Source organism: Carcharhinus amblyrhynchos, chromosome 2 (genome assembly GCF_965287045.1).
Source record: "Carcharhinus amblyrhynchos chromosome 2, sCarAmb.v2.hapA, whole genome shotgun sequence".
Classification (NCBI taxonomy): Eukaryota; Metazoa; Chordata; class Chondrichthyes; order Carcharhiniformes; family Carcharhinidae; genus Carcharhinus; species Carcharhinus amblyrhynchos.
The window spans coordinates 28,929,543-28,940,076 of NC_137325.1; the positions used below are offsets into that span (position 1 = coordinate 28,929,543).

A 10,534-nucleotide genomic window follows, 5' to 3' on the forward strand; every position below is an offset into this window, starting at 1 on the left:
TGCTATTTTAACGAAAATGTTCCTCCGAAGGTTTCCTCCGGTTCCCCCTTGAAATCTCGCAAGTCCTGTAAAAGAGGGGAGGGGCCCGTCTGCTAGCAAAATCTGTTCATTTTACACGTTAAAATCAGAGCTAACACGATCCCTTTGAGGGCTGATCTACACACACACAGTCTGGCTCAGGAATACCGCCTACTCGACTCTGTGCTATGCCACTGAAGGGCTGACCTATAGCTTTGACCCTCTGAGGTCAAAAGAAATCTCTTTGTCAAAACGTACTATCTCCATGACGATATATGTTCCGGCTCGGCGGTACTTTGCATCTTGTTTAAAACTTTCATCGCCGCAATCTTAGGATTGCGGGGCGTATTTTCTGAATAGGTTTTAAACATTATGATGGTGGAGAATGGAATCCTGCCCTCCCATGCTATTCCCCAAGCTGGAATAACTTGCCCTATCCCGTTTTGCCGTGATGGTTGGTACCCCTCCCCCACACCTTCCTTCTCTCACACACACACACACCATTAATTCACCAACTGTCGCTTGCTGGGGCTAGCACGATTTTAGCTCAAAAGGTTTTAGCATTCGCGTAAAAGACCCCCTAACACTCAATTGTCAAGGGGCGCACAGACTCTTTGTAATGGATTGTATGTGGGGGGTTGGGGGGGGGAGGGAGGCGAGGAGAGGAGTTGGTTTTGCCTGTCAATGCGGAGTGGGGGGAGGGTTTACAAGAGAACTGTGATTGAGTTGGTTGAAATGTTTCCCTTATGGGTTTAAGAAAGTGGAGATAACAACTGCTAGTGTTAATGTTCAATTCAAAATACAATTCTGGGAGGGGGGTCTGGCCAGACAATGATTATGATTAAATAGGATATAGAGTTTTAAAATTCTGAATATGTGTATTGCCTTTCACAGCCACAGAAACCCTTCCGGCCTCCGTAGCCCTAACTATATTATGAAGCTTTGTGAATAGCCCTATATCCAATTGCAGTGCACAGAACGCGCGTTGTTCAGTCTGCAGTACCTCTTTCTGGTCCAGACGATACCGTTTCCCCTCCCCCACCCCCTCCTCCGCCAGTCTAATCGCGGACTTCCTGGGAAAATCAGGCTGCGTTCACACTCAAGTGAGGATTTAAATTACAGGATTGGGAAAACCTCCGGATGGGAAACTAACCCCGAGTGCCTCTAACTGAACTCCCGTCCTGAATGTTTTTATAAAAAAAACTTCTTGGCTTCACATCTGCTCCGAGGGAGAGGAAAAGGAGAATTTGCGTTTTGGATTCGGAAGCGGAAGGTAGATTGTGCGAGACGTGGCGGATATTTATTTTTTTGGAAAAAGCTTGTTCTGGAAAACTGTGTCAGCCCAGGTTTTGCATCTTTCTGGACGGAGAGTCGGTCTGCTGGTTAAGATTGTAATCTATCCCATTTCAAACAACTCTTCTCTATGCCACAAGAGTTAAAGACACCAGACAACATAGAGAGATGCGTGGCTTGTTTATTTCAAATTGACAAGAATAAAGTGAAAATTAACATTTTTACTGACTATTTTGTTCCCTCTCCCCCCCTCACACACATATAAACATAGACAGTGCTTTTGTTTTTGGATTCCTGGAACTTTTTTTGCTAGCCTGTTTGGAGTATTTGTTGAATGTTGTTTTAGTCACGCTTGTTGCGTGTCCACGTTTAGTGTACGTAAACTTTTTTTTAACAGATCGACGCTTTGTCCCCCCTCCTTTCCCCCCCGCTCTCCTTTCCAGTAAAGCAGGGACTCAGTGGTTAGGGTTCAGTTCCAGCTGATTTTATTTCCTTCTCTCTCAGAAAAAAAGAAACTATTTACAAGAGTATATCAACAATCTGACAGGCAGTGACTTGACACGATTAGCTGGCATGACATTTAAAAAAAATTGTGTTGAGGCATGATCATCTGACAGACTATACACAGCATATTGCACAGGATGAGAATTTAAAAATAGTTAAAATAAAAGATTTTTTTTAAAAAAAACTTAACAATCGGGCAGCTACCGAGATTTTTTTCTTTGATTCCCGGTTGCTGCCTTAGTGCCTGTCACGGTAGTCTGGACACATACAAGGAACAGTCTTGTGGTTTATATAATACAGATTTAAATATACAAAAAAAAGGCGTTCGCTCTTCTCCTCCAACCCTCTCCCCCAATCAAAAAGATACCCACAACAGCTAAATCTGATTTGGGAATTACAAAGGCTAGCTTCATGCCAAAACAAAATATTTAGCCGACAAGTTATAAGAATTAATAATGGTTTTATCATCGTTGCAGAATAAGGCGCGCAGCGGAGTGTCAGCGCGAACTCAAATCATATTCTATGTCCAGTGGTGGAGCACAATTTAAGGAGCGCCAAGTAATTGGTGCAAAGTTGCAGCATCCCTTTTTGCCTTGGTGCTCAACTTCAGAAGGTTCGAAGCACTTACAAATATCAGTTTCACCTACTCCCCTTGCATCTCGCTAATATTTATATATATATATACGTGGAAGATGACTGTAGCCGTTAGCAATTTTAAAAGGAAGCCTCAAATGGTCATTTGCTTCTGGGTTAAAAAGTGTTCAAATGGGTTTCCATTTTTAAATACTATCAGGTAGGCATGTGGTAAGAGGCTACAGTGGGCAGGAAGGTACGTTGTGGGTTTTTTAAAAAACATCTGTTCAAATATAGCCCCGAAGCCAATGTAAAGGTAACTGCAGCCTTAAATTACAAAATCTGCACATTGAAGTGTAAACATGTGGAATTAGAAACAAGAGGCAAGGCAGTGGATCGGCCTCTTTGTTCATTATCAGAAAATCTAAACAGCAATAAACACCGATTAACACCCCCTTTATATTTTTTACAAAAATACACTGAGAAAATAATCAAACGTCTCATCTTTCTCTGTCTTTTTTTAAAAGTGTCAAAGTCTACATTTAAATATAAAATTAAAAGTTTAACTCTAGCCCTTCGGTGAAGGAGATAAAACGGTGCAGGTAATTAACAGGCCTACGGAAAAAATGTCAAAACGCTTGGCCAGTATAAATACATCCATAGAAAATGGTTTCTTGATTACATTTACAAGGGAAACAAAACAATACGAGGATGAAACATCGGTGACAAGAAGTTCGTGTCTTGTTGTAAATTGTGGTGGAACATAGAACTGGTGAGACATTTTGGTCCAGAAAATACAGTCCAGCGCAAGATTTCAGTCGGGTTAGTGATAAGGGGTAAAAGAGCTGGCTGGTGACTTGTTAGGAATCATACAGAGCGCCATCTATCCGCTTTAATTCGCCCTGACGCGAGGGTAACTTCGAGTCTGTACACAATCTGGAACGATATAGTCAGTACATGCTATGAACCCAGCGAGATACAGTAATCCAACCACACCATTCTTCTCATGAAACACTCTCTTCGCGTGTAGATCTCACGACTTCGCGTGTGTCCGCACCAATACAATTCGATTTGGCGATTTCATTTCATTCCCACAGCCTGGTCTACCTTCAATGCGTTCCCTCCGTACGTGCAAATGAACTTCAGCTTTTCCGTTTCAGTCCAGAGTCGAGGCTGGGCATTTTTTTTAAAATTTTCAATGGAATCTCACTCACTCGTTCCTAAAAATACACGTCGGCACATTTGTTTCTGAAGACTTGCGATCAAACATTAGGATCACGCAATGTGACAGCACTTGGATCACAATTATCTGATTTCACGATCCCTTTTTTTTGTTCTTTCCCCTTCCGAGATAAAACAGCAACAGTCCCGTTTCGCTCACTTGTCGCTCTCTAATACGTGAACACCAAATTTGAAATACTCGACTCCAGCCAGTCCCCTGAAATCATTTCGCTCACCTCTGGCGTGCAGTAGTCTGGGAACTCAAAGTGAGACGCCGACTCCTGCTCCAAATTAAACTCCAGATCCCTGTCCAGGGACGAACTCAAGTTGCCCAGCGTCATGCTCTCGAAAGTGGGGCTGGAACTCAGGTCCATGAGGTCGTCCTCAAACTCTTCGTCGGAGGACGAGGCCAGAGACGAGGAAGAGCAGGAGTGGGAAGTGGAGGGGGTCGGCGAGACGGAGCGCAGAGCGCCGGGGTGCTTGCGCTGGTCGGCGGGCGAATCTGGCAGCCGTCCCCTTGTCCCGCCGGCCAGGTCTTCATAGAAACTGACCGGGTCGTTGGGCTCGGCTGAAGAACTGAGGGTCGGGCTGGCTGGCACGGCGGCTGGAGAGGTAGTGCCCTGGCCCCTGAACGGCCGCCTCTCTTTCAGTTTCTTATCTACAAGGTGCTTGGAAGCGGGACTCGTCCGCGCTTTGTAAATCGCCTGTTGGCTGCTAGTGTTTGTGTTAGGAGTAGTGATGCCTGACTGCGGATGCTGGTGAATGGTCTGAGACTTGGTGAGCGCGCCCAGGATGATCTTGTGCGTTTTGCTGGGCTTGCTAATGCTACTGTTGCTGCAATTGCTCTTTTTAGCCGGGGGTTTAGTGTTGATCTTGTCCCCTTTCTCTCCGGGTTTGCTGCTCGCACTTTTCGCCTTCTTTCTCGGTCGGTATTTATAGTCTGGATAGTCCGCCATGTGCTTGAGTCGCAGTCTTTCGGCTTCACGGATAAAGGGGATTTTGTCACTGTCCCTCAGCAACTTCCAGCGCTTCCCCAGGCGCTTGGAGATCTCGGCGTTGTGCATGTCCGGCGACTGCTCCATGATCTTCCTCCTCTCGATCTGCGACCACACCATGAACGCGTTCATGGGTCTCTTGATGTGCCCACTGGCCGTCTTGCACCAGCTCGGCTCGTCCGTCTTCTCCCCGTCCGATGCCACCGAGTCCGCCGTGGGGGAACAAGCTATGCCCAGGTCGGAAGCGCCGGAGTCGGTGGACTCTCCGGCTAGCACCGCTTCCGTGTTTTCTGCGTTGTTCGTTTGCTGCACCATGCTTTCTCTCTCTTTTGTAAATATATTTCTGCTCTGTGGGCACTGAGGGGGGAGAAAAGAAGAGGCTTTTTTTGTATAACTGTAGCAGTTTGGTTGGCTTGTACTTTTTTCCCCTGTTATTAGAGGCTGCTGTGCTTTTTTTTGTTAAAAAAAGAGAGCTGCTCCTGACGCGCTGGCAGACAAGAAGCTAGTTTCTGGTATAAAATGTGTATATAGTTTGGCACCAGCTTCCCCCTGTGAACATGCGGGAAGACTGTCTTATATAAAACTTGTGGCTGCTGCTTAAAGCGGACTCGCTTCGCTTCTTATCCAGTCCCAGGCATTGTGACGTCCTCTTAAAGGTGTCCCAGCTCCCACCAATCACAGGCCGCCCTTCACCCACACCGCGTCTGTTTCCAACGCTGCCGAGAGCCCGGCCCCGCCCCCGCCGCCCCTCATTGGCTGCCGGCCCCGCGGCGCCTGCAATCACAAGCGCCCTGGCTGACCTCATTCCAGTTTACACTGGCAACTTTAAAGGGGGCATGGCTGCACGAGCGCCGCTACCACTCCCCCTTCCCCCCGGCACTACCCCAGTGGACTGCTATCCTCACCCCCCAGGCACTACCCCAGAGCACCACTACCCCAACCCCCCAGGCACTATCCCAGAACGCCGTTACCCCCACCCCAGCATTAACCCAGAACGCTGCTACCTCCAACCTCCCCCCCACCCTGCACCATCGCAGGCACTACCCCAGAGCACTGCTAACCACCCCCCCCGACCCCACCCCGGCACTACCCCAGAGCACTGCTATCCCCACTCAGACACTACCCAGAACGCTGCAACACCCAATCCCCCTGCACTACCCCCAGAGCACTGCTACCCCCAACCCCGCCAGGCACTAACTCAGAGCAGCGGTACCCCCCCCACCCCCACCCCCCCGGCACTACCCCAGAGCATCGCTACCCCCCACCTCCCCTCTCCCCCTGGCACTACCCCAGAGCGCTGCTATCCACCCCCACCCCCCCCCCCCCCAGGCACTACGCAGAACACTGCGACCCCCAACCCCCCAGCACTACCCTAGACCACCACTACCCCCACCCCCCAGGCAGTAACCCCAGAGCACTGCTACCCCTCCATCCCCAGGCACTACCCCAGAGCACTACTACCCCCATTCCCCCAGGTATTAACCCCAACCCACTACCCCCTCCCTCTCACCCCCTACCCATCTACCAACTTAAAGGGAGAATGTCTGCAAGAGCACTGCTACCCCCACCCACCCCCCCCCCCCCGACACTAACCCAATCTGCTACTCCCTCATCTCCTACCCACCTATCAACTTAAAGAGGAGCATGGCTGCAAGAGCACTGCTATCCCCATTCTCTATCTCTCCTCACCTCCCTACCCCTCACTCCATCCTCCAATATCCCTCCTCTCCTCCCTCCCTACCCCTCACTCCTTCCATACCAACTAACAGGAGACCCGGCTGCAAACGCATTTACCCCATCCCCAGCCACTACCTTCAATCCACCACCCCTGCCAATCCCCCGATCCACTACCCCTCCTCCCCTCCCCACCAACTTAAAGTGGTTAAGTGGCTGCAAGAGCACTTATACCATCCATCCATCCCCACCTTTCCTTCCCTGTCCCTCCCCTCCTCCCCTACCCCTCCATCCTTCACCACCGCTCCTCTCCTCTCTCTCCTTCCCAACCCCACCTCCCTTCCCTCCGCGTTAGCATTCAGTTGAAGCCGTACTCTGCCTTTCCGTCTTCTCCCCAGACTGGCATTTCCACTGACTCAGACACCCATCAAGCACCCAGCTGAATCCTTCACTGGGTGCTATCTCTCACTCACACGCACACTGTTCTCTGTCTGTGTGTCTCGCACACACATTCGCACCCCAGCAGCTAGTCGACTGATGCTATAAGTTTCGGGCAATTGACACGAAACTGTACGTCTGGATTGATTCGCTGCAGTTCCACGCCGGCGAGAATGCCAGACTACTGTGAATGAAGCTAATTCACAAAATATTACTGAGTTTTTTTGTGTGTGTGTATGTGTGGGTGTGTGCGCCTTTTTTATCCGCGCACGTCTCCCCTTCCGTGCACAAGATTAATTTCGGCAGCACAGTGCTGTGTTACATGAATCAAATGAAAAATAATGAAGGCTTCTTTGCCTTCGACATTTGTGGGTTTATCCATTTCCACCCCACTGGAGAAATGGATGAACGCTGGCCGCGACATAAGAAGCACATCATGTGGGCTGGGCATAGTGAAAGAGGCGCGTCAAATACATTCGGGTGGCGACCACCTTCTACCGTATTGACAGTTGTAAGATGAAAAAAAACAAGGTACTGGATGTGCAGAATAGGTTCGGCTAAAACGACAGCTGTTGGAAGTGTTATGGGAGCAGCACAGTGGTGACACGAGCAGAATACTTTTTTATCGCAACATCTAAAATAATGAATAACAAAATAATGACTTTCTCCCTGTTGTCGGAAATATACATTATATGTAATCTTATTGGCAGTTTTAAATTAATATCTATGGTACCCCGTTAAAACAATCACCCTGTGTTACGATTCTAACAAACAAACGTCCATCCACTATGCACATACTTGATTTGCCATAGCTAAAAATCAAGCTATTTGCTAGCCAAATTACGCACGGTATTGTATATATGCGCAAAGCACAACAAAATAGAGGCGAGAATGTGACATTTTGGAGAGGCTGAACACATGTCTTTCAATGCTGAATGCGTTGCTTCCAATACAAGACGCTAGGTGGGGGCACTGCGCCTGTATACTTCTCAGGCGGCTGTGGGTCCTGGTTCGGGCAAGGGGGCAAATAAGGTGAGCGAGCGATCCCTTCTCGTGCTCGCGATGAAACAGAAAAGCAGCTTCCCACTGGATTTTGCCAGTTCCATATTTTCCTATGTTTGCCAGCTATTCCCTCCACATACACGATAAGTTGTATTCTATGCTGTATCGCTGTGTCACAGTCAACGTTTCGCCCGACTTTGCTTTGTTTGATGTGCAGTCTCGCTTCAAAAGGGGCGCGCGTGTGTGCAGCTCGATTGAGCAGGTACGAGGATTTAGACACATTCGAAGATTCTACCTCGTGGAAGAGGTTACATTTTCCCGATGGTGCGCGGAAAAGCAAAGCTATTTACCCAAACCCGGCCCCACAAACAAGATTTTGCACCCTGCCGCTTCCAATCCTATCTGTAAAGCAAAAGGGGCCTTCTCTACCAACCTTAATATAAAGGCCGTAAGGGGAGACATTTGTTAATATTAGAATCAAGTGGGTCCAATGATCCGCACAAAATACAGTACTCCTGAACTATGACAGGTTGGCCAGGGTTTAGTGTACAACCTCAAATGGTAGGGAGGGTGTGAGAAATACATGCTCTGATTTGAATTGACCCACGTTCGTAGGTTTACACAGTGTGTGAACCAATACATCCACGCTTTATTTATCGCATAGCCTGTCTAGTTCATATAATCTCACTAAAAATGTGGTTAGCAACACGTCGAACAGTATTTAAAACCGATCAGAATGTGCTGGATGTACTCAGGGTTAGGGTCTGAGGTCTTCGGCCCATTGTCAGAGGAGCCCACGGGTCGAAAAGAGCCGAATTTCTTCAAAGGCTTTTGTTAAATGCCGTCTCATTGTGGGAAATGTGGTTGGCAACATTAATCAGAGGTGCATAGATCAAACAGGACTGTATGAAACCGACACCGAGAAAAAAACCAATGCGATTGTTGGAGGTTATTTGTTAGAAATGGAGCGCATTCTTAATTCGATTCAACTCTAATATTTAATGACTGCCCTTAAATGTCACGATGGAGAACATCGTAGCGGGGGAGTGTAAAAATAGGATCACTCTGTCATCAAAACTGGGATGAAAACGAGCTGTAATGAAAGAGTTACCTTTTAAATCCTCGGACTGTCGCAAAGCATTCCACGGCCAAAGAAGCGTACACGCTGGTTTAAAGGAGGAAAGGTGACAGCCAATTTGACCGCACAAACAACTTTGTGATCATGACCTGATATAATCTGATTTTTCGAGGTGTTGGTTGAAGAGGATTGCAACAATTTGCATTTATAGCGAGCTTTTCACAACCTCAGGACATTCCAAAGCGCTTTACCACTGATGGAGTACTCTTTGAGGCACATTCACTGTTGTAACGTAGGAAGCAAGGCAGCCGATTTGCGCGCTGCAAGCTCACACAATCAGCAATATGATAATAGGCAAATAACCTGAAGAATAAATATTGCCCTGATGTTGTTGTTCTTCAAAATAGAACCATGGAATGTTTTATGTCTGGAGTTGAGCTTAATATCACTGTGCCCCTGACAATGCAGTACCTCCTCAGTACTACGCAGGTTATATCAGTCTAGATGAATTCTGTAATGGGATATATGGTACAAAATCCCACCAGAGTAACACCCAATAGTATCATCAAGAACTAGTAAGAATTTTCATCAAAATTAGAAACCTTGCCTTGGTAATGGTAGAACATTGCAGCACATAAATGTACTATTATATTCTTTTGGGATGTGACAGGGTGGATGTAGATGTTTCCTCTGGCTAGTGAGTTTAAAACCAGCAATATGAGGAGTAGGCCATTTAAGTCTGAGATGTGGAGTCCTTTCTTCACTCAGAGGGTGGTGAATCTTTGAAATTCTCTGTTGTAGAGGAGACTAATGACATTAAGAGATATAGGTCTAGTGCAGGAAAGTGTCATTCAAGTAGATGATCAATTGTGATCTAATTGAACAGTGGAGCAGGCCCAATGGGCCAAAGGGCCTACTCCTGTTCCTTTTTTACAATGTTCCTGTATAAATAACCTGAGCTTTGCCACAGGGAGTACAACCTCACAATTTGCAGACAATACAAAACTTGGCAAATGTACTAAATAACAGAGTAGTAGCATACTTCAGAAGGATATTGGCAATTGTGATTTGATTTATTATTGTCATATGCATTGGAATTCAGTGAAAAATATTCTTTCTTGCATGCTATACAGACAAAAGATTATGTTCATAGAGTAAATACAGGAGAAAGAAAGGAGACAGTGCAGAATATGGTATTCCAGTCACAGATAGAGTGTAGAGAAAGATCAGCTAATACATGGTAGGTCCATTCAAAAGTCTGATGGCAACAGGGAACAAGCTGTTCTTGAGTTGTTTGGTATGTGTTTTCAGACTTTTGTATCCTCTCCCGACAGTAGAAGATGGAAGAGAGTATGCCCAAGGTATGTGGGGTACTGGACTATACTAGCTGCTTTTCCGAGGCAGGGGAAGTATAGACAGAGTCAATTGATGTGAGTCTGGTTTGCGTGATGGACTGGGCTACGTTCACAATGCTGTGTCATTTCTCACAGTCTTGGTCAGCTCAGGAATCATACCAAGCTGTGATACATCTGGCAGAGACAATTAAAAAAAGTGTGAAGTGATCACTTTAGGAACAAAGAACAAAGAAAAGAACAGCACAGCAACAGGCCCTTCAGCCTTCCAAACCTGTGCCGATCAAAATGCCTAGAAGGAATACCATGTAGAGGTATTCTAATCTAAGTGATACTATTTTGAAGGAGGGTGAAAGAACAGTGACCTCAAGGTGCTGAATCACAAC

At 46.9% G+C, this 10,534-nt stretch overlaps 1 protein-coding gene across 1 annotated transcript; it reads right to left on the reverse strand.

Annotated features, from left to right (window-relative positions):
* Positions 1–1,019: 1,019 nt before the first annotated feature.
* LOC145353310 (transcription factor SOX-4-like) lies at positions 1,020–5,209 on the reverse strand. The gene has a single exon (XM_080203952.1). The coding sequence runs from the start codon at positions 4,917–4,919 to the stop codon at positions 3,780–3,782; it is 1,140 nt and encodes a 379-aa protein (XP_080060078.1). The 5' UTR covers positions 4,920–5,209; the 3' UTR covers positions 1,020–3,779.
* Positions 5,210–10,534: the final 5,325 nt, after the last annotated feature.

What these genes read in the sequence shown, in the direction of transcription:
- LOC145353310 (XM_080203952.1), bottom strand. Translation starts at nt 4,919, where the DNA reads ATGGTGCAGCAAACGAACAACGCAGAAAACACGGAAGCGGTGCTAGCC.